The sequence below is a fragment of the Cololabis saira genome, chromosome 8, assembly GCF_033807715.1.
Source record: "Cololabis saira isolate AMF1-May2022 chromosome 8, fColSai1.1, whole genome shotgun sequence".
NCBI classification, from domain to species: Eukaryota; Metazoa; Chordata; class Actinopteri; order Beloniformes; family Belonidae; genus Cololabis; species Cololabis saira.
This window is the reverse complement of record NC_084594.1, coordinates 27,523,906-27,548,459: the sequence shown is the minus strand read 5'-3', so window position 1 is coordinate 27,548,459 and position 24,554 is coordinate 27,523,906. Positions and strand designations below refer to the sequence as shown.

At 38.8% G+C, this 24,554-nt stretch overlaps 2 protein-coding genes across 2 annotated transcripts in view; both read left to right on the top strand.

The window, feature by feature from the left end:
• The first annotated feature begins 1,022 nt into the window (after window positions 1-1,022).
• LOC133449439 (E3 ubiquitin-protein ligase DTX3L-like) lies at window positions 1,023-5,804 on the top strand. Its single transcript, XM_061728592.1, has 4 exons — window positions 1,023-1,037; window positions 2,517-2,650; window positions 5,302-5,519; window positions 5,621-5,804. Exons 2-4 carry the CDS (start codon window positions 2,531-2,533, stop codon window positions 5,688-5,690), a joined length of 408 nt encoding a protein of 135 aa, XP_061584576.1. The 5' UTR covers window positions 1,023-1,037; window positions 2,517-2,530; the 3' UTR covers window positions 5,691-5,804.
• Window positions 5,805-11,069: 5,265 nt separating this feature from the next.
• The window catches only part of LOC133449160 (uncharacterized), a 48,824-nt gene continuing 35,339 nt past the window's right edge, over window positions 11,070-24,554 (top strand). Inside the window, exons 1-3 of the mRNA XM_061728294.1 lie at window positions 11,070-11,195; window positions 11,517-11,724; window positions 11,809-11,966. Of these exons, the coding sequence (XP_061584278.1) occupies window positions 11,070-11,195; window positions 11,517-11,724; window positions 11,809-11,966 (492 nt within the window). The remainder of the gene's footprint in view (window positions 11,196-11,516; window positions 11,725-11,808; window positions 11,967-24,554) is intronic.

The window sequence follows — 24,554 nt, the reverse complement described above, 5'->3', positions numbered from 1 at the left end:
GAATAATATATAAATAATAATAATGTCATAATTCGTGTATATATCACGACCACGCCCCCATTGACTTTGCATAGTACTATATCCGTGGTGCTCAGATTAAAACCTCATTAAAACACTGCTAAAACAGCGTTAAAAACGGGCTTTTACAAACTGACATTAAAAAACAGTACGTTGCGCGCCAAAAACGCATAATTTAGCCACTATAACAAAGAATAATATATAAATAATAATAATGTCATAATTCGTGTATATATCACGACCACGCCCCCATTGACTTTGCATAGTACTATATCCGTGGTGCTCAGATTAAAACCTCATTAAAACACTGCTAAAACAGCGTTAAAAACATGTTTTTACAAACTGACAGTAAAAAACCGTACCTTGCGCGACAAAAACGCATAATTTAGCCACTATAACAAAGAATAATATATAAATAATAATAATGTCATAATCCGTGTATATATCACGACCACGGATCCCATTGACTTTGCTTGGTACAATATCCGTGGTGCCCACACGTAATTTTACCAGTTTCCGTGTTGGTACCACGGAAAATAGTGGTGAGAGGTCGTGGGCATTTCACGGATTTTTGTGAGATCAGGTTGGTTTTCTGGTATTCGCTCTCCTGCCACTCTGAGCGTTACCACGATCCTGAGTGTAGAAACAGTGTCACAGAAATGTTTATTCATTCAATAACAAGTGAATATTGGTTTGATTTATCACCAATTCCACTACTTCTGATGTCTGTTTAGGCTGTGATAGAATTGGCATAATTGCACATGATATTGAATGGAAATGATCGAAGCCTATTATACTAATCTGGTGTTTTCTTACATTTTCAGGGTTGTAAGGATTTATGCCAGGGTGCAGATGAAGCTCTACTGTTTCTCATTAAAGTGGTTTGGTTCTCATCAGAGAAGGAAAGCACATCTATAGAAGTCTCTGCAGACTAGGTTTATTAAAAACATAAGGAAACTGGACTGCTCAGTTACAAGGATCTTGACAGACAGTGGTGATAAAGAGTAAACCTGCTCCAGGTGCAGTATACCATAACTCTGTTTTAACTTTGGCATTGATACAGTCAGGTCCTAAGTGACCATCTGATCACTTACCCTGGCTGTGTTTGAAACCATGTACTGTTAGTGCAGTGGTTCTCAGTCCTGGTCCCCAAGTGCCCATGCTCTGCATGTTTTAGATGTTGCATTTCACCAACACACCGGTCCTCATTAGCTTGTCATCATGGTCTGCACAACTCTGTAGATGACACCGCTACTATCATTGTGTGCTGAAGCAGGGTAGCATCTAAAACATGCAGAGCAGGGGTTCTCAAGGAGCAGGATTGAGAAGCACTCTTAGTGCTTACTGATTTAACCAAAAGATAGTATGCAGTAAAACAACCACAGAATCAGCAGTATGTGATATTTAGTGTCTTTTCTTCTTTTGAAGGACTGAGTGATCTTCAGAAACTAAATTGTCAAACCACAAGAACTGGTAACAGTGACAATGTCAGTCAGTCTGGCACCTTTAGAGCCCACTTGTCCTGACTTGTATGAAGATGAGTCTCAAGAGGGTTGTTGCCTCAGTGTTTCATTTCTGGTATGTGAACCAAATCTACAAGGAAAAAATGAAACGCATCGAGAGAAAGAATGGCGTTAAAACTGTAGCACAAGTCAAAGTGACATTTGAAACTGATGGGGAAGATGGAAGCACACGTAAGGCCCTTTCTGAGTTTGCGAACCTGGTCCGGAGTAGCTTGGCTGAAGTCAAAAGCTCAGTCATTCCACTCAAGTTCGTAGATCCAGATCAGTGGAGCGATGCAGTGAAAGTCATTCGAAAAAGCGAGAACAAGCTTTTGCTTCTTCTGTCTTCAGAGGAAGTTACCATAGGCGGGCCAAGCCAAAGTCAAGAAGCCTTCAGTGCAACCTTAAATGCAATGCAGAAAACAAATACCTCTTTGCAAGAGTATAAACTTACACCTCAAGATGCATCACTGAAGACAGACTCAGCCATCAAAGACCCTCCCACTGGTGCAGGACTGACCACGCGGGAGAGCTGCTCGACTCGTACACAAGTACCAACAGTCAAAGCTCAGCATAATGTGGACTCCAATATCAACCAAGACAAAGTTGACATTAAATATTCCTATCAAGGTCCTGATGGGAATGGCTCTAACAGTCCTAATCATCAATACAGAGAGACTACCACAATAGCCAAGCGTTACATTCAGCCTACCAAATCTATTAGTTTTAGTGGATCACTGAAGCATCTGACCGCTGGAAGAGAGAAGCCGAGTAGACTTAGACGGTATAACCGTCAAACACTGCTAGTCCCCAGAAAGTGCCCAGAAAATGTCAAGGAAGGAGGTCAACAGCAAGGGGGGAGCAAAGATGAAACCTGCCCTATATGCATGGACCTGTTTACCAATAAGAAACAACTGAAGTGTAAACATGCGTTTTGTGAGGAATGCCTGCAAAGCGCAGAGAAATTCAGCGGACCCATCTGTCCTGTTTGCAAAGACGTGTTTGGTGTGATGATTGGAGACCAGCCGGAGGGAACGATGACATGGAGGAGGGATGCTGCATCTCTTCCTGGATTCGAAGACTGTGGTCACATAGAAATCGCCTACAATATTCCACGTGGAATACAAACGGTACTTTTCTTCAGTATTTCAACATCTGTCACCTACCAGCCAGGGAACCCATTTTTATGAAGTTTAGAGTGTATTAGCCACAACTGCAAAAAAGGTTTGTCTCATGGAATTATTTCATTGACTGTTTTAATTAGTTTTCTGAACTCTCTAAATAGGGTAGGGAATGTTTCTTTGACGAAAAATTGCCCACATACGTTTTACACTCCGTAATCCTAGTGAATCCCTCATGAATGAATGAAGTAAATAGGCTATGCTCTGATTGGCTCTCAGCAGTGTGAATGAGCTGTGTGCTGATTGGTTGGTTTATCAATGGAGGCATCCATTGTTCAGTAATATGTTTGAGCCTGTTTCTGATGAGGAATCAGGTGTTGAGGAGCAGCCACAGATTGCCACACCTCCACTGTACACAAGTGTTTTCATGTTGTGATTCAGCTTTGCTACTTTTGATGGAGTGGATCAATTTAAAATTCAATCACATCACTGTCCCAGTAGACACAAGCAGGCCGCAAGGGATCATACACCAGAGGAAAACCTGCTACAGTCACATTGTTTAGTGTTTTATGAGTATAGGGGTTCACACTCAATACAGCTCATAGAGCAGCGGGCCTGAGCCTTCCCCAATGCAATGATGCAGAGAGGGATGTCAACTGTGACTGGACAACGCCCTCATGCTGGATGCCTTCAAGGCTTCATTTGAATAAAATTGAGCCAGTCGAGTGCCAAATTTCCAGATTGAGGCTCATGAGCTAAAATGCGTTGCAGTTCCTTGACTGACCACTAGAGGGTGGCACCAAAAGAGAGGCAATCTCCATTGACCTCCATGTTGAAATGTTCAACTTTAGAGCAGAAATAACGTATTTACAGCCTGGTTCAATAACTATTTTAATATAAATCGTTTCATTTCATAACCATGACAATTTTGAGTGCTGAATATTTTTGTAGCTCGCCAGGAGTTTATGTAAAGCAATAAATGTATTTCTAATATTATTGATTGACAGTCGGCTCAGCCTATGACTAGTCGTTATCAGTTCCTTATCCGTACTCATCATGCCAACGTGCTTGGTGAAGCAACCAGCCATTTGTACAGATCCAGCGTATGGTTAAACGTGACTTATTTTTCATTTTATCCCTGTGAACACGTTAAAGGAACATGAGGCAGGATTGAGGCAGGATATGAAAAAAATCCGTATACATTTAAAGTTTTCTAGTAATAATGTCAGATGAAGCGTTCCAAACCCAAAAGAATGAGCCCTCTAGTGTTTATCTCTCCTTTGCCTTGAACAGGCTGTGTGCTGCAAAATGTGCTGCAATTCCGGGCCGGAATTTCCCGCGCTGTCCTGCGGATGTGACGTCACATGACGCTGCATGCGCATTCTCCCCGTTCTCCCTGTTCTCCCGTGCCGGCTTCACTGTTGGCTGCAGTACCCCCAACGGCCGTCGTGGCGAAGGTTGGCGCTAGAGAGTCTCATTTCTTAAAAGGAGCCTCATGCTCCTTTAACCATAACCTCTGCTGTAAATGTCTGCCAGCAGGTCTGCAGATATTTTTGGCAGAGATCTGCCGAAGGAGCAGGTAGCCAAAGCTACCTTTGATTGACTTACAGTGTTCCTGTCATTTTCCCACCAACATGGCCGCGCCCCCTACAAAGAAAAGGGCTGTACAACCGCTCTTTAGAAACCAGTGGGTCACGTGACCTAATGCTTCCATCGTTTTTTACAGTGTGCGGGCTAGACGGTCAGCTAATTTTGGAAGCGTATCCAAACAAGTCAACGCAATGTGTTGTGAAACAAATCGCAGTATTTGGGTCTGGATTGTTTTTCAGCTGAATATTTAACTTGTCTGCTTTTGAAGGAAGTGACGATGGGATTTGAGTTTCACTGCATGCCCATTTGAGTTGTCTTTATTTAACTTTGCCAAGGTTAAACCTTAAACCAATGGGACCTTTAACAGGAGCAAGTAGCTACACAGAGAATACAATTCAGTCTAATCCTCAACTATCTTCATAGGATTTGGAAAATGGTTAAGGGAAAAAAAAAGGTTTGATGCCAGGAACCCATTAAAAATACATTTAGAGAATGTCAGAGAAACAGAAGATTTCTGGAGCATTTTGTAATCAGCAAATTCATTTTGGAAAGGTGATTGTGGCAGCTACAAAGGAACATCGGTCCAACTCTTTAGTCTGTCCAAGAAAGGATGGCTTGTGGCTGACCATTTTTTTTCCGAACAGCACGTCCCGGTAGAGTCATCAATAGTTCAAAAGGAAAAACAATCTCTTTTTAAATATACAAGTAACTCTCTGTTGGCCTTTTTTGCCGCTGTTCATAGATTTGCAGAAGGAGATTTAGGAGGTTTTGTGCAATTAACAGAAAAGGTGATATCACACAATAGTGAATAGGCCTCTCCCAAGTTCATTTTGGTTGTGTTGTCTGCAACAAATTTTAAATGTGTTCATAATTTCAGAATGAAGGCCACAGAAAATACTGTACACTTTTCTTTCCACTGATTTGGGGGGAGTACAAGTTCAAATTAATTAAATAATTGATTTCAGTTTTACATTGCATTTTAGAAAATTTTTCCAACTTTTCTAGAATCAGGGTTTGTAATTTCTGACTGAGCTGTCAGTAAATGTCGTCTTCCATTCTCCCCGCGGCAGGAAAAGCATCCCAACCCGGGACAGCCCTACAACGGCACTGCCAGGACGGCATATCTCCCAGACAATAAAGAAGGCAACAAAGTGCTTCAACTGTTGAAGAAAGCGTTTGACCAGAGGCTGATTTTCACAGTTGGGACATTCATAACAACTGGGATTGAGAACCAGGTGACCTGGAGTGACATTTCCCACAAGACGTTCATATTAGGAGGACCGGCGTGGTACGGTAGCTCAGTGGGATTTCGTTGTCATTTATCTTCTTTGTCAGAGTTAAATTTGTGGAAAGTTTTTCCCATATGAATTTTCTTTTCTTTCTCCACAGTTTTGGATATCCTGACCTGAACTATATAGAACAAGTCAAGAGGGAGCTGAAGGCCAAGGGTGTTGAGTGAATTTGACACTGAGTGAAGTCAAATATCCTTTTCATTCAGATTTATTGAATATTATGCTCAGTATAAGCAAAAATAGGAAAATACCTTTTTATCTTTCTTTCAGAAAAATAATTTTAAGCATTTAAATGATTTTCTCTCATTTGCTGCATCTGTTGCAGCTTCTCAAACATTGATGCTTTCATGATTCTGCTTTTGTAACAAATTATGTCAGTCAACAGCTAACAAAGGCTTGTTTTGATAGTATCATTATTTCATGTTACTTCATCACAAGCCTTAAATGGTGCTTGTCATTACTGTATTTGAAACATGTCGTGAATATGAAATGCAAAAGTTGATTGATATAAACAAATTAAATAAAATAGATTAGACAAACTAGGCCATATATTTGTGAAGAAGTGTGAAGAATTAAATAAAATTCCAAATAAATGTATGCTTTTTTTAAGCATAAATGGTATCACCTCTCGTACGTCCAAACTTTCCTTTGGCGAATGCCAAGCGAATTCACACGTAATTCACAAATAATCTTTCATATCAGTAAGGGTTCCTTTGACGTGCACAACGACTCCTACAAGAATTTGAATAATGTTGGTTCATGTCTTATCTTCTTTTTTTTTTCAAATTCTGTTTATTGATTTTCATTCAAATAACCAACATACAAAACATTCATAACAACAAGCTCAACCCCCCCCCCCCCCCCCCCCCCCCCACAAGGTCCTCAGCAAAAGTACTCGACAGAAAATATGTGAATACATAAAATAAATAGTAATTATAATCAAAAGTAAAGAATAAAAGAAAATAAAAGGACTTAACTCAGGTATAAATACATATATACATACAATACAATACATTTGTCAATTGCAATTACAATTAGCCCATTTCCTGTATAAGAACAGCAAAGTCACAAGAAAAGGGGCATTGAAAATAAACAGCAATTAACTGTCATGTAATCTTTGTTCATGAGAATCATTGGGTAGATTCTCCATAAAATGTTAAAAGGGTGACCGCATGTCATTAAATTCTTCAACTTTACCTCTTAGAATGTATGTTAGTTTTTCTAATACTAGACATCTCTTTTAACCACTGAGTGGAATTAGGACTCTGAACATCCTTCCACTTCAAGGCTATTACTCTTTTGACTTGTAACAAACAAAAATCTATGAGCTTTCTTTGCATTTGCACCAAAATCTTCAGGGTATATATGTAATAGACATAATCTAGGTTCAACAGGAATTGTACACTCTGTTAATCTTGAAATCAGGCAAAGGGTATCTTTCCAAAATTCCTGGAGTTTTTTACATTCCCATATACAATGAAGCAAGGTACCTCTTTCTATGTTACACTTTTGTCTGGAATGTTGGGATTAAAATGATTTATCTTAACGGGAGTAATGTAGGTTCTAAAGAGCCATTTGTCATGTGTTATCTTCTAATATTAAAAGTAGTTTTATTTATTGAAAAGTTTTTCTTTAAAATGCATGAACATAAAAAAATATGGTTTCAGATGAATGATCCTATATACTGTTTCCCTAACTAACGAATTATTAAAACTATTTCCTATAGTTTGTATGAATGGCCTATTTATTCTTGATGTCCTTTATTATTGTACAGTGAAGTTTAAGTTCTGGATGGAAATGTGGAAATCTTGGTTTGGAATCTGGTCAGCTCTTCTTACTGATATGGAACTTTACCAACAATAACTTAACCAAAAAGAGAAAGTTTTGTCCTTTCTGTATTCTAAACTTATAGTGTTTTTTTTTGTTTTTGTTTTTAAGTTGAATGGACTTTATAGTTTTTGTTTTTCCTAATATTTGCACTTTTACCCAAAATATTGTAGTATACATATGGTTAATATACAAATTACTAATTATATATATGTGTGTGTATATATAATAATTTTGTTTTTTTTGCATGCTACGCTTGTAATTTCTTATTTGTTCTTTTTGTTATTTGATTTTTATTTCGTACTCAGGGCATTCAGTGTGGATGGCAAAGTAAGAATTTCTTTACGCAGGGAAACTTGTTTCCTTACTGTACTAATGACAATAAATGCTTTGAATCTTGATGAATATTGAAAATAAAGAGCAAATCTCAGCTTTGGTACTGGGTGTTTAGAATGTATGCAGAGTACAATACAATACCAAGCTATCAAGGCATTCTGGAGCCAAATGTGATGTTCAGTGTCAAAAATCTAGGTCTCATTGCAGGTCAGGTTGATTCTCTTCTGAAGCTCCTCTCAGATTCAGCTGTAGTCACATAGGAGTTGTGATGATGATCTTCAGCAGAACCACAGTCTCTGAGTCCTGAAGATTGTTCCCCATGAAAAGCAATTACAGAGCCACAGAACTCATGATTGCTGTTGAGTCCCAGTTCAGTTTTCCACTTGTTCAGCAGAGGATAAACCTCCATGGTGGTGTTCAGAGCTGCTTCAGGGTTGTTGTACTGCTGGAATCTGTCAGCTTGTAGCTTGATGGAGAACCGGTCTTGTGCTCGGCCTAAAATTGTGTCACAAACCTAAGGCAAGACAAGACAAATTTATTTATATAGCACAATTCAACACAAGGTAATTCAAAGTGCTTTACATTGACATTAAAAGCAGTAAGACATAATTAGACAGTAAATAACAAATAAGATTGAAAAAATTAAGAATAAGATGATAAGAAAAGAAGTAAAATAATAAAAAGCACAAGCTGTTAAAAATAAGGGCAGTAGAGTACAGCAGGTAAGTTTAATTTAGGAGTACGCTTGAGTAAACAATGTTTTTAACCCTGATTTAAAGGAGCTGACAGTTGGAGCAGACCTCAGGTCTAAAACATGAATGCATCAATTTAATAGAATATGGAGATGGGTATAAGTCACTTTACAATATAAATGTTCTAATATATAAAAACAAATTATTTTATGAATTGTGTGTTCATTTAATTTAATAGAAAATGCAAATGCACGTAGCACCTCTATAAAAGCAGACTATTATACATGATCTATTCTAAGGCGTGTTCCCCACTTTTCTGCACAATGTACCACTACGATTAAAAACATTGTAAAAGACCAACACCAAACATTTAGCTTCTATCTCACCTCTGTAGCTTCCTCTGAAGGTCACCTGAAGGTCACCTGAAGGTCACCTGGGCCCAGTGTGGCCGTGTCTTTGCCAGCTGAGATACACTGACACTGTTCTCCAGAGAAAGTAGGGAGGGAACCCGAACAGGACCAGAAGAGAAAAGTTCAGCTTTACTTTCCAGGTAAAATAACAAGAAAGGTTAAGTTCAAGTGTCAGAGGGAATAACACAATATCAGAAATATTAAACAACACATATTAATTCACCTGATATTTTGTATGTTGTCTATGAACTGCTGCATGATTCCCTGGACAAAGACTGAGTCAATGGTCGATTGATAGCGATGTCTGACTGATCAGATCCAAGCTGTTTCACCATTTTGCTTCTTCCTCCGTTGTCCGTCTCCAACTCCAACTCACTCTGCTGTATTGTGACAGACGGACTTGACGTAGCGTAGTTTTGGGCAGGGCTGCGCCCCAACAAGCTCCAATCTCTTGTATTAAAGAGGGGCAACTGCACATGTACAACTTAGAACGAGTCTATGGGCAAAGATTCTTCGCCCGGGGAGGAGACACGTGACCAATCAGTATAGACAACATAGATAAACATAAAAAGCTTTACTCACTAACTATATACTATATATATTATCTTGCTCATCTAAAAAAAATTATAAACACATATTTCAAAGTATTTTATTCTTTTTTTTTTTCTTGTGGTGAGTGGTGGGGCCCTAGCGCCCTCTATAGGCCAGCCGCCACTGCAGGAGTCTCATTTACAGTTAGAGAAATAGCTATTTTTAGTGATTACTTAAAAAGATTGTACATTAATGGTACCAAAAATGCTGGGACCTGCAATCACTTGATTTATAGCTACCACAAATCACCACTGCGTTAATCCGACTCTTGGTTTGCGCAAACTATGTTTTGTCCTCTAACCCTTCCGGCCAAGCCACAGCCAGTCACAACAGTCTTTTAGTAAAATTAATGCAATAAAACATATTTCTGCTGTAGAAGTAGACACTTAAACACGGAGGTCAAAGGCAGTTGACTTGCTTTGGAACCAGCCCCAGTGGTCAGTCAAGGAACTACATTTTTTTCTCACTTCCTTGTTGGCTTCATACTGGAAGCAGCAACATGGAGGGTGGGTGACTGTCTGGCTCCGCCCATATCCACACTAAAAAGGAAATAAATTGATTAAATTGGAAAAAGATGATTTCACTTTTAAATGTGCTCAGTATTTGAAGAAATGTTCTCCTCCATCAAGCGATAAGTAAATGCAGATTTCTTTATGTTATAACCAAAATATAGACAGAGATATTACCTTGAAACATTCAAGTAAAATGAAAAGCAAGCATAATTTACTGTATAGCCTAATTGTAAGATACAAAAAGTTCAGTATGCTTCATTACATAAGTATAAAGTAATATCAGGAACTGATCAAACTGGTAGGCTACTGTAAACATACAGTATCTGTGAAAACAGGCCAGTGGAAGTTGTTGATCGTGCGTGTCCAGTCAGTGTAAGAGAAACAGGTTTGTTTGCTGTCAGTGATGCAGCTCGATATGCTGAACATTTTCACTTTCGTTTCCTAACAAGAGTCGAAGACGCAGCTGCCCCGGTGAGTCCTGCACAAATACACGGCTAATTCTGCAATTAAGTTGGAATTTTAACAATAGTTTAGGCTTTAAGAATTGCTAGAATACTCACTAAGAGCCAAGGACGTAAGAGAAGTGAGAAAAAAATGTGTATATATATATATATATATATATATATATATATATATATAAATAAACAATACATAAATATTCGATTCAGTTCAATTCACACTTTATTAGAGACACATCTCGAGGAGAGGTCCATAGTACCATAAAAAGAAAATAAATATATATATATATATATAAAAATTTATATATATATATATATATATATATATATATATATATATATATATATATATATATATATATATATACATACATACATATATATATATATATATATATATATATATATATATATATATATATATATATATATATATATATATATATATATATATATATATATATATATATATATATGTATATATATATGTATATATATATATATATATATATATATGTATATATGTGTGTGTGTGTGTGTGTGTGTGTGTGTGTGTGTATGTGTGTGTGTGTGTGTGTGTGTGTGTGTGTGTGTGTGTGTGTGTGTGTGTGTGTGTGTGTGTAGCCTATATGTAATCATAAATGAGCTCTATACCAACTATCCCAACTGTCGCTGCTTACGTTAATGTTTGCTGTGTTTTAAAGGAAGAAGACGCTTAAAATGGCTGCATTCCTGGGGAATATGCTGGGGAATATCCTGGGGAAAGACACAGAAACACCTATGGATGTGGACGGCCCAGAGGTGTCAGTGGACGGCCCACCGGTGTCAGTGGACAGCCCAGGACAGGTATCAGTGGGTTTAATAATTATTAATTTGTTTATTCATCCTGTCCTCTCCTTGTTGTTGCAGAGAGTGCAAGGTGCAAGATTGTGTAAAAAGCACCACCCTGTAATAAACCTGCTGATTAGGATAAAAGGAACAAGGTCAACATTGTAATAGTTAACTTTCAGTTAACTTTCTCTGGGGATTATTGTATTATAGTGTTTTACTGTCAACAGTTATTTATGTAAAGTTAAAATAGTTGCCGTTGAACTATGAAGTGAAAAAAAAACTTCAAAAAGAAGACTATTTCCAATATAATTTATATATTTTATTACATATTTTCAGGTTGCGACGCCTTCAGCAAAGGATACAGATGAAGTTCTACTCTATCTCACCTTAAAATGGTCAGAGTCTGATGTGCAAAAAAAAAAGAAAACAACTCTACAGAAGTCTCTCCAGAATTGGTTCAACAACAACACCAACAAACTGGACTGCGAAGTTAAAGAGGTCGGGAAAGACGGGAGTGCTGTGATAATGGTTAAACCTGCTCCAGGTGCAGTATGGCTGTTAAAGTTTAGATATTATTCAAACAGATCTCGTGTATCAAATTGATTTTAGTATTTTTCTTATTTTTAAGGTGTGATTGATCTTCAGAAACTGCACAATCAACTTCTCAGCCTGAAAGATGTTCCCCTGGTGACCATTGTGTCTGTTAATCTGGCACCATTAAAACCTGATGGCCAAACTTCAGGCAATGCTTCAGTGAGCCCCCGTCCTTCATCGGTGCTTCAATCTGTATGTCCTCTATCATAGATAATTTAAATATACAAAGATAATGCATATCTATCAACTTAATTGATGTGTTTTTGTTTAGGGTAATGCTGTGCAGATGGTGGATCATAGTGATCCAGCTTCTACAGCAGATCACACTTCTGATGAGGACAAAACGAAGCCTCTATACAATTGTCTCCTCCCAGTGTTTCATTTCATGTATATGAGCAACATCTACAAGGAAGAAATTGCAAGTATAGAGAAGAAGCATGGAGTTAAAATGGAGGCACAGGCCACTGTGACGTTTTCCTCTGACCAGGAAGATGGCCAACAAAAAGCCCTTACAGAGTTCACAAACCTTGTTCAGACGCACTTATCTGAAGTCAGTAGCTCAGTTATCCCAGCCAAGTTTGTCGACTCAGATCAGTGGAGTAATGCACTGAAAATAAGTCAGAAAAATGAGAACAAGCTCATGCTTACTATGTTTTCAGAAGAAATTACCGTATTTGGACCAACCCACTGTCAAGAAGCATTCAGTTCAACCTTAAATGCAACGCACAAAAAAAATGACACTTTAGAGGAGGAAGACCCTGAACACCAAGACCCATCTTTTAAGATAAAAACGACCTTTAAAGACCGTCTAGCTGATACAGGGTTGACCATGGAGGAGAGCACCGGGAAGCTGCTGACTACGTCACTGACGAACATGAGTTATGATTATTCAGAGACCTCCAGAGGACCTGGGCAGGATACGCGTTCAACACAGCACGCTACAGCACGTTCAGGAGAGGGAGCGACAGCAGGAGACAGTAAAGATGAAATCTGCCCTATATGCAGGGATCTGTTTACCAATAAGAAACAACTGAAGTGTAAACATGAGTTTTGTGAGGAATGCCTGCAAAATTTTGAGAAACACATTGGACCTATCTGTCCTGTTTGCAAAGATGTGTTTGGTGTGATGAAGGGAAACCAGCCGGAGGGAACGATGACATGTAAGAGAGATCCTGCATCTCTTCCTGGATTTGACAACCGTGGTACTATAGTCATCACGTATCGGATTCAAGATGGAATACAAACGGTACATTTCTTAAAAACCGAACATGTACCAGTTATGCATTAGTTGCTGTTTTTGAGTTTTTAGCGATGTTGTTAGGTTGTTCATTCCTTTATTCTCTTTGGCAGGAAAAGCATCCAAATCCTGGACAGCGGTACACTGGTGCTCACAGAACTGCATATCTCCCAGACAACACAGAGGGCAACGAAGTGCTACAACTGTTGAAGAAAGCGTTTGACCAGAAGCTGATTTTCACAGTTGGGGAATCCAGAATGACTGGGGCGGAGAACATGGTGACCTGGAATGACATTCACCACAAAACAAGCACGTCTGGTGGACCGTCGAGGTAATATGATGTCTTTGTGGCGTACTTTCTTCATCAGTATTAAATGTGCGGGAATGTTTCTCATGTTAACCCTCAAACATCTTCTGCTCCTACAGATATCGATACCCTGACCCGGATTATCTCAAAAGGGTCAAGGAGGAACTGAAGGCTAAAGGCATTATGTAAATTTGACATCAAGAGAAGTCCAATTTGACATTTATGCAAATATATTTACTCAAAAGTTTATGTTAAATGACTGTAAGTAATGATCATAATAAATACTTCACATGATCTCTAAGGGTTGCTAACTATGCAAGAAAAACTTGAAGGTGGTAGTAAAAGGCCAAAAAAAAAAGCTCCTGTGTGTTGTGACCGTAACAGAAGAATGAAACTTGTATTTAAATGTTATCTGATAAAACATTATGCATTAACTGATTTACTGGTATTAAATGTTGAAATTACCCAACACAAACTTTTACTCCAACAAAAATGAATGATTCTCTTTCCAGAAGAAAGTCCGAGCCTTCATGCATGTTGTACTATAAAAGCTATGTGAAATTTTTCATAAAAAAAGGACTAATCAAAAACACTTGACAGGTAAGCAAAGGAAAAACTTGTTAACGCAGTTACATTGAAGACTTGTACTTTTCACATGCATTTAGATATGACTGATGCATTTCTGACAGAAGCAGCATTTTGGGACAGAGGCTGAATGTAAGGACGTTGTCAGGGCGACCAGAATGGCAGCATCAGCAGCAGCAGGGCACAGAGGAGAACAAGAGATCAGAAAGAGCTCAAGAACAACAGAAAACTGCTACACGATGTACACGATGAACATACAGTGGGGAGAACAAGTATTTGATACACTGCCGATTTTGCAGGTTTTCCCACTTGAAAAGCATGTAGAAGTCTGTAATTTTTATCATACTCTTCAACTGTGAGTGATGGAATCTAAAAAACAAATCCAGAAAATCACATTGTATGATTTTTAAGTAATTAATTTGCATTTATCCGACTTCCTCTTTCTCCAGCTACACAATCACGCCGTCCTCTCACATCATCAACGTGTGAGCTCCAACTTTGTGATAAAAACAAACATATCGCGTTTACATCAAACGGTTAAAAGCCTAGAGTACACACTATACCATAAGACGTGATATTCTGTGCAAGGAAGACGACACAATCATTTCATGAACATTGTTCTCTGAGAAAATATGTGGAAAATACTGTAGTTGCCATCGGGTATTGACATTTTCCATGTGCTATACGCAAACAGTCTCACACAGTCTTACTGAAAAATTCAGCAAAACAACACCAGTATTACCACATAGCACATTTTATTTGCAAAACACCTACAATGCAACAGTTGAACAATAAATGAGAGGAAAGAACCTGGCGGGCCCTGGCTGCTGGGGTTCTCCCTCCTAACTGGTGTCTCAAGTCCAGTCCTCTTTCCCTTCATAACGGCACAATTGTCCAGTAGGATACCTGTGACTTGTTTCCACTCAAGCTCATAAGACTGCAGGACATCTTGTAGTTCCAGCATAAGTGCTGAAGCATTGGCAAGATTAACTTTTCTGCTTGCCAGATGTTGAGTTACTAAGGCCGTATAATATATATATATATATATATATATATATATATATATGACAATTAGCGAAGGAAAATAATATTCAAATTATGTCATTTTTTTTTTACTTTAAGCCCTGCAAATAAACTTTAACTTTAAGCCCTGCATACATGCATATATATATATATATATATATATATATATATATATATATATATATATATATATATTAGTGCTGTCCAACTTAACGCGTTAACAATGCGTTAACTTCAGATGCAGATGGTTCGCTGGACAAGACTAAAGTTATTTGCATGTAGCCTACTGTCGATTTGAAATTAATTACCATCGAAGTACGTGGAGTCTCAAATACCTGCAGCCAAACACACAAGCAGAGAGCGCCGCGACACGCACCGTACCCTACGCCGTAGGCTCTGCGTTGGTGTAACGCGGAACCATAAATCAGCCTAAAGAGCGCAGCGCTCCGCGCCGCTCCGCCCCCCCACCTCGTCAAAAGCAGACAACGCTGTAGCAGCTTGCAAAAAAGGACCAGTCAAATCAAACTTTATTTGTTAAGCGCTTTTCTTACAAAATAAAAAATGCAACGGAAAGCGCTTTACATAAAACATAAGACTCAATAATGCCCCCCTGCACACACACACTTGCACAGATGGGCGCACGAGTTTATGGCTGAGCACTGAGGATCAGGTGAGGAAACGGCTGCACTTTATAGGTGGAGTAACACTCCCTGCTGTTACATGTGCACTTTATTTGTTTGTAATTTAGTTTTTGTATCCCCCTGTTTTGATCCCACTTAGGAGAAGGGGATATTTTTTGAGCCTTTTATTTTCCTCCATATGTTTATAAATGCATATGGTTCATTGTTTTACATTGAGCTGCATAAAGCAGCACAACGTAACTTTCAGCTTTTCTGAGTTTGGCGGCATCTTTTGGACAAAAGCGGTATTGTTTTACCAGAAAGAACACTACGTTTCCCATGAGCACCAGCGCGTACTGCCGGAAAACTCCTGACCCGTCGCTGCATTTGTTTTGATGAGAGGAGACGGGACACTTTTCTGTTTCACCAAGTGACCAGACAGAACGCAAAAAAAAAGATGTTAAACTGCTGGAAAGGAACTGGAATTTACCGGGATACCTTAAACAAGGAAGCCAGGGAGCAGCATATGGAGAAAATAATGATTATTAATTATAATAATAATTAATCCCTACGGAAGAGCCATGTGTTTCAATAAATTTGTATAATAGTACAACATACAGTACATGTTTTGTATCCCTCTTACTTCTCTTTTCTTTTTTTTTGACTGCTATATTATGGTGAAGAGGCTCCGAGCAGTGAGCAATATTTTTGTTTTCCTCGTGAGATTATTTTTTTCCTCTGCAGCTACAAATCAAATAGTTAATATTTTTTCCTCAACAAACTAGTTTTATCTGAAGATTGGGGTTAATTGCACCGCAGGGAGCTGGCCAGCAACTGCGTTTAGCTGGAGAAGTGGGGAATAAAAGTTTTAAAACCCGTGTGAATGATCCGACCCGTCTGTGTGAGTGTTTGTGGTTTAAGGCTGTTTATGGTTCTGCGTTAAATCAACGCAGAGCCTACGGCGTAGGGTACGCGGCGACACGCACCGTACGTTGCGCGTCGCCACGTTACGCCGTAGGTCTGCGTCGATTTAACGCAGAACCATAATTCAGGCTTTACTGTGTGGAAGCCGGTGTTTGGTCGTTACAGCCACGATCCAAAGCGAGCCGACGACTCTTTCACTCTTTTACTTTGTTATATCAGATACTTGGCCTGCGTGGTTCTGCCTCCGAGCAGGAAACCGTTGAAAAGTTAAACCATTAGGATCTTTTCCCCACGTCTGTTGTGTGGAGCGGCTGCAGCCATAACACAGCAACAGCTTCTGCGGAGCTCTGCGCTCCACGCCCCGCCCATTTTCGTCTCGACTGCGAATCGGGAAGGAGGGGGAAGTGACGTATGCCGTAAAGCAGTCAAAGTCGTAACGATTTGTAGTTTTTTAGTGTGGCAGGGTTCCTACCATGCTCCTCAAAGTTACATAGTGCCAGTGAAGTGGATACAGACCCCTCAGACCATGACAGAGGTTTCATTAAACCTGTTGGAAGTTGATGTACCATCACAATAACTCTGGAAATATGATATTAAGGTGGAAAAGTTACGTAGTGTCGCTTTAAAGAAACAAGGAATCTTAAGTTAGTCTTTACAAGTGTAAAGTTGGGGACTACATTGTGTTTGTATTTATGAAGGAATGTTACATTCAGGTCAAAAGCTTTTTTTGTGGAAAGTTGAATAAACATTGGCATAAAGCAGCCTATTTGCCCTTTCTCAGGTTGTTAACAGTATTAAAAACATTTTAAAAATACCTTGAGGTAATTTAGAACAGCACAAAATGTGTGAATAAATTAATCGCAATTAATTGCATAGTTAATTACAGAAATCATGGATTAATTAAGATTAAAATTTTTAATTGTTGGCCAGCACTATATATGTTGAGCGTTGCACCTTCACCAGCGTTGAACTCGGAGGCAAAAATTGACGGAGGCAAAAATTGTCTTCAGCCGCTCTGGCATATTTATTAAGACACTCGTAATAATACAACTTTTTTCTGTCGTGAACTCAGAACAACTGCGCAGAACAGCCTTGTCTGTGCGTGACCCACGTGATGACGCAGTATGAGCCCTTGGCCTGTACACTGGCGCCTCACAGTGGTACAAATAAAACACTGCATCAATTACACTTTATCAACTGAGTACACATATAAAAGATGATTCTTAACACCCCCACTTGTACTCAGGTTGCTGAAATCTAAACAAAACAATTTTCACACAATAAAAACAAAAACACAAATACAGATATGGACTTCTTCCACTTATTCAAACACCAAACATAATACCTGCAAACTTTTTCAGTTTGAACTTAGTGACAGGCTTGGTCATGATGTCTGCGGCCATATCTTCAGTAGTGCAATATACCAGAGTTACTTTCCCCTCGTTTATAATGGACCTTACAAAATGGTACTTAATGTCCACATGTTTGCACCTCTGTCTGCTTACAGGGTTTTTGGCTAAGGCGATTTTTCCCTGGTTGTCCTCATACACTACTGTTTGTGTATATTTGTAGTCATCAATACCTCTCAACAGTTGCTCTAGATATATACACTCTTGCATAGTAGAGGCCAGAGCCATATATTCTGCTTCACAGGTTGAGAGCGCTACTGTAGGCTGTTTCTTTGTTTTCCATGAAACTAAAGAACTGCTCTTATTTAGGCTTACACAGTAACCTGAGGTGCTGCGTCAGCAGTGTCCCCAGCCCAGTCAGCATCACTATAGGCTACTAGACCTAACTGATCACTGTCGTTTCTCCTAAAACACAACTCCTTGTTTGCAGTGCCTCTGAGGTACCTTAATACATGCTTCACAGTCACCCATTGCTCTTCTGTTGGTTCACAAAAGTATTGTGACAGCTTGCTCACCACAAAGCTTAAGTCTGGACGTGTGCATGTTGTTAAGTATATAAGGCTGCCTACAGCCTCTCTGTACATTTTAACATCACACATCTTAACAGCATCTTCTGTGTAGTTTAGTTTATGATCACAGGGAGTTTCTCTGGGTTTGCAGTTTTGCATGTTAAACCTCTCCAATATCCTGTTGGCATATGTTTCCTGTGACATCTTCACACATCCATCAGACTGAGTGAAATCGATACCAAGAAAATGCTTCAATATGCCTAAATCCTTCATCTTAAATTTTGCTGAAAGCATCTCTTTTACATCTTTCATGACTTTTTCATTGCTGGCTGCAATTACCAAGTCATCAACCCATATTAGCAAAATCACTTTCCCATGTGTTGTCTCTTTAGCATAGACACAGTGATCTGCTGGGTTTTGTGTGAAACCATCTTCCGTTAAACAATCATGCAAAATCCTGTTCCAGTTATGACCAGATTGTTTTAAACCGTACAAGGATTTCTTCAGCTTACACACCAGACCTTCCCCTTCTTCATAACCCTCTGGTTGATCGGTGTAGATTTCATAATCAATGGGAGCGAGTAAGTAAGCCGTTTTAACATCCATCTGTTAGTAACAGATTCTCCTGTGCTGCCTTCTGCAGTAATACCCTCACGCTTGTCAGGTTTGCTGTTGGGGAAAAAGTTTCACCATAATCAATTCCCATCTTCTGGCTGTAACCTTTAGCTACAAATCTTGCTTTGTACTTGTCTTTACCTTCAATGTCACTCTTTACAGAATAAACCCACTTACCCCCCACTGTTTTCTTGCCCTCTGGCAGCTTAGTCAGGGTAAATGTGTCATTTTCTTTTAATGACTGGATTTCTTCATCCATTGCTTTAACCCACTGTTTTGAGCTAGCTGACTCAATAGCCTCCTTAAATGTATGTGGGATGCCACACACCGCTCTGTAACAGTAATCAACAGTAGTATGAATCTCATCACTATCAATGGCCGGGTTTCCCAGATCCAACCTCTCTTAAGGATTTAAGAGAGGTTCAAAGAAGGTTTCAACTAAGAGAGAACCCTAAGATACGGGTGTTTCCCAGATGACTTCTTAACACCGTCCTTTAGTTTCGCTCTTTCAGAAGCTCTTTGGAGGAGCTGTCCGGTTCTGAAACCAAATCAATCGATGCCAGGCAAATCGATCACCGATCACTATCAGCGCATTTTCACACGCAGCACTGCTACCACTAACTAACACGCACTAATTCCCTGCTGCCTGCGCGTTATGTGTGTTATAATGAAAAACTAAGATGATAAATATACTTCAATGACCCTTTTTCAGGGTGAAAACAAGACGGCAACTAAATAAGAAGTAGTCTTGGTAAGAGAATAATGAGGAATGTATTGTTTTGTTATTAAATGTGAAAGATGGACGAATTAGGACAAATTATCTTAACGAACAGCATATAGGACCACATTGTATTCTCGTGACTAGTAAAACAGAATCCTTCACCTCAAAAAAATATTCTGAAGTTTATTTAGCTGCCTTTTTCACTATTAAACAGAATATTGCATTCATCGACATTGAATTTGCGGATGTTTGGAGACACAAGGCGGGTGTGTGGAGACGCACAGCTGGTGGCTCACCTGCCAACACGGAGCTCACGCCAGATGAAGAGAAGGTGATGGCCATAATTGGCAAGACGGCATCTGAGGGCATTGAGGGCGGGGTAGATTTCCTGGGGAACGAGGTGCTGTCGGAACCGGTGGATGAGCCGTCTGGGAGCGGGGTCAGACCAGCACCACCAACCTCCCCGCCCCCGGCTCCAAGTACCGAGTCCGAGGAATACGTCGCCCTACACCCACTCCCGCCTGTACCCGAGCTCCAACCTGCACCAGTAAGAACCGGCGTCCGCATGCGTGGTGGCCGCACACAGCGGCCTGCTATCACCACCTGCACCTGCAGCGAGACGCTAGTGGACCTGGAGAGGGAGAAGCTCGGAGTGCTGCGGCGTATAGAAGAGGGCGACGAATCATGATATTGATTCATTTCCTGACATGTGTTTATATTCATGGTTGAATTAAACTTGGTTCTCTTTTTCATTCTTGTGTTGTGTGATTCATAGGGGTTTCAAAATTACACAGAGGGTCCCTGTGAATTGACCATTTTATTGATTTACTCCAAGAGTACTCAGGCCATGTATAAGTGTGTGCGTAATGTACGCTTTACGCATGACACACGCGCCTCTTCCAGCCAAAACCACAGAGAGGGACCTGGCTGCAGGCAAGATGGCCGACAAGGGCGCCGCAATACTTCCATCCATACCGGAAGTCCATACCGGAAGTTGGTCACTTCGTTAATATATATATTTTTTAATTATTTATTTTTTTTTTAAATTAACATTTGCAAACAGTACAATGATAACAAAACTTCACATTATGCAATTTCACGTTGAATTATAATATATAAAGAGTATTACTCAAATAAAAAACAAAACAAAAAGCACAACACATTATAACAGAAAGCCAAAACATTTACATACATTTATGGTTTTGATTGCTTTTGAATTAGTAGAAAACTTAATAGAGTCCAGATACTGTTTTAATTCACAATGAAAAGTAAAAAAAATTGTTTTTTTGCATAAGAATTTGGATTTGTGGATGTGGAATTTTGCGAGGATAATTAATAATAAATGTTTCTTTTGGCTTTGTTCTAATTGTTACATGGTCAAAAACACCAAACAACACATCCTTCCAAAATAAATTAAAATCAATATCAATTCTTTCCGACACAAAATTACACATATCACTCCAAAAAGTTTGAACAATGGGGCACAGCCAGAATAAGTGTGTCATTGTTTCAGAATTTGCAGAACAAAAGGTACAGTTTGAATCGATATTTCTTTTGAATCTTTTTACAATGTGATCATTTGTAGGATGGAATTAATGAATTAACTTAAATGAAATTTCTTTAACTTTGTTTGTCACCAGGTATTGGTTGGGTGAGAGCCAGACCTTCTTCCAGTTAATATTTTTTACATATTTATTCCAATATGGGATGTATATTATTAAAAATATAATATAATATAATATAATATATATATATATATATATATATATATATATATATATATATATATATATATATATATATATATATATATATATGTATATATATATATATATATATATATATATATATATATATATATCATATTATATTATATTGTATTATATATATATATATGTATATATCATTTATATACATATATAACAAAATAAAGAAACATGTATGTATATATATATATATATAGCCTACGGAGGTAGTTTACCATAGACTAGTTTACAAGCAGCGATTCGAAAATAATAAAACTTACACATTATATATATAATATATATATAATCCACCTCAATTAACCTCAGACAGCACTTAAAGCTAAGGACGCTGAATTTGAGTGACCAACGGGTAAATGAAAATGCCATCAGTCCTGTATGTGTATGTGTGTATATATATATATATATATATATATATATATATATATATATATATATATATATATATATATATATATATATATATATATACATATACATATATATATATATATATATATATATATATATATATATATATATATATATATATATACTCACTCACTCATCTTCTCCCGCTTTATCCGTTACCGGGTCGCGGGGGCAGCAGCCTCAACAGGGATTCCCAGACTTCCCTCACCCCAGACACTTCCTCCAGCTCTTCCGGGGGGAGTCCGAGGCGTTCCCAGGCCAGCCGAGAGACATAGTCTCTCCAGCGTGTCCTGGGTCTTCCCCGGGGTCTCCTCCCGGTGGGACATGCCTGGAACACCTCCCTAGGGAAGCGTCCAGGAGGCATCCGGTACAGATGCCCAAGCCACCTCAGCTGACTCCTCTCAATGTGAAGGAGCAGCGGCTCGACTCCGAGCTCCTCCCGGGTGACCGAACTCCTCACCCTATCTCTAAGGGAGCGTCCAGCCACCCTGCGGAGGAAACTCATCTCGGCCGCTTGTATCCGCGATCTTGTCCTTTCGGTCACTACCCAAAGTTCATGACCATAGGTGAGGGTAGGGGCGTAGATTGACCGGTAAGAGAGCTTCGCCTTTCGACTCAGCTCCCTCTTCCGACGACGGTCCAGTACATCGACCGCATTACTGCGGACGCTGCACCGATCCGTCTGTCAATCTCACGCTCCATTGTTCCCTCACTCGTGAACAAGATCCCGAGATACTCGAACTCCTCCACCTGAGGCAGGACTTCTCCACCCACCCGGAGAAGGCATGCCACCCTTTTCCGGTCGAGAACCATGGCCTCGGTGTTGGAGGTGCTGATTCTCATCCCTGCCGCGTCGCACTCGGCCGCAAACCGCCCCAGCACATGCTGGAGGTCCCGGTCCAATGAAGCCAACAGGACAACGTCACCTGCAAAAAGCAGAGACGAAATCCTGTGGTTCCCAAACTGGATCCCCTCCGGCCCCTGGCTGCGCCTAGAAATCCTCTCCATAAAAATTATGAACAGGACCGGTGACAAAGGGCAGCCCTGCCGGAGTCCAACATGCACTGGGAACAAGTCTGACTTACTGACTTATATATATATATATATATATATATATATATATATATATATATATATATATATATATATATATATATATATATATATATATATATAAATATATATAAATAAGTTTAAAAAAACATAGTTATTAGTAAGTACGTTATGTTATATAATGTTTTATAATAATGTTTTATAATTTTTCGTTTTATGGCCGCTTTTAAACTACCTCTGTCATATTTGAACAATATACACGAAGAAGACCAACTTCCGGTTGAAAGACCAGCCTGCTTACCAAATCTGGACCCCAAGAAAACTTCAGTGGGCAAAGTTTGTCTAGTTACATCCACAAGAAGTAACAATCGTAATATACGTTCCCTGTTTCAAAATGATATAACCACCAACCCTTATGTTATTGCTTACTGGTCTGGTTTTGGTGATGACTTAAATTGGAAGAACATCTGGACTCTTCCATACAAATACCTTCTTACAAATAAAGTGAGGGAAATCTCTTTTAAAATGTTACATAAGTATTACCCTGCTAATCATTATCTTCTTAAATTCAAAAGAGATATTTGTGTTGACTGTTCGTTGTGTGAAATGTCCCCTGAAACACTGGTACACCTGTTTTGGCAATGTCCCTACACTAACACATTCTGGAAAGATGTATCCCGATTTATTATAGATAAAATTGACTCTGACTAAAATTGACTCTTTTGTAATCAATTTAATAATTATTCTTGCAAAGTTTCATATTCATAAATCCAAATTCAGTCATTCAAAACCCCTTTTTTTAATTTTTGAGAATGAAACCAAACAATACTTGAGTTCCATCTCTGACTCAAATAACAAAAAAGCTGTCAAAACTGTTAATTTATGCTCTCTATTTAATGTGTTTGTTTAAAAATCCCCCTGGCTCCTGTGTTGTTGTACTCTTATGTATTAACGACTGTTTTGTATGTCTGTTTATGTTTTTTGTAATATGAGAACTACTCAATAAAGCTTGTTAAAAAAAAAAAGACCAACTTCCGGTATGAACTTCCGGTCTGGAACTTTTTATTTGAGTAATACTCTTTATATGTTATAATTCAACGTGAAATTGCATAATGTGAAGTTTTGTTATCATTGTACTGTTTGCAAATGTTAATTAAAAAAAAAATTAAAAATTAAAAAAATATATATATTAACGAAGTGACCAACTTCCGGTATGGACTTCCGGTATGGATAGAAGTATGGCGGCGCCCTTGTCGGCCATTTTGCCTGCAGCCAGGTACTCTTGAAACCACATGTAAACTCCCGAACACTTTCAAGAATACTTTGCTTTAATGTTCAATGCTACACCTTCAAAGCACCGAAAAAGCACTGAAACATTGCAGCAATAAAGTATTCTTGAAAGTTAGTGGCGGAGTTTAGTAGTTTTAAGACAGTTATGGGTGGTGTGGTGATAGTGTGTTTATTGCTGTTTTTTTTTTTTTTTTAATGTTTGGGGATTAGGGGAGTTGGTTGGTGCTCAGCTGACTGCTTGGTGACTGGTGAAAGGGAAGTGAAATCAGAAAAACAGGTCGATGAGCTCCCGTCTTCTCTGGACACCGGCTTG

What these genes read in the sequence shown, in the direction of transcription:
- LOC133449439 (XM_061728592.1), top strand. Translation starts at nt 2,531, where the DNA reads ATGATTGGAGACCAGCCGGAGGGAACGATGACATGGAGGAGGGATGCT. An exon ending in TTCCACGTGGAATACAAACG is followed by an intron (nt 2,651 to 5,301) that starts GTACTTTTCTTC and finishes TCCCCGCGGCAG; the next exon opens with GAAAAGCATCCCAACCCGGG. An exon ending in ATATTAGGAGGACCGGCGTG is followed by an intron (nt 5,520 to 5,620) that starts GTACGGTAGCTC and finishes CTTTCTCCACAG; the next exon opens with TTTTGGATATCCTGACCTGA.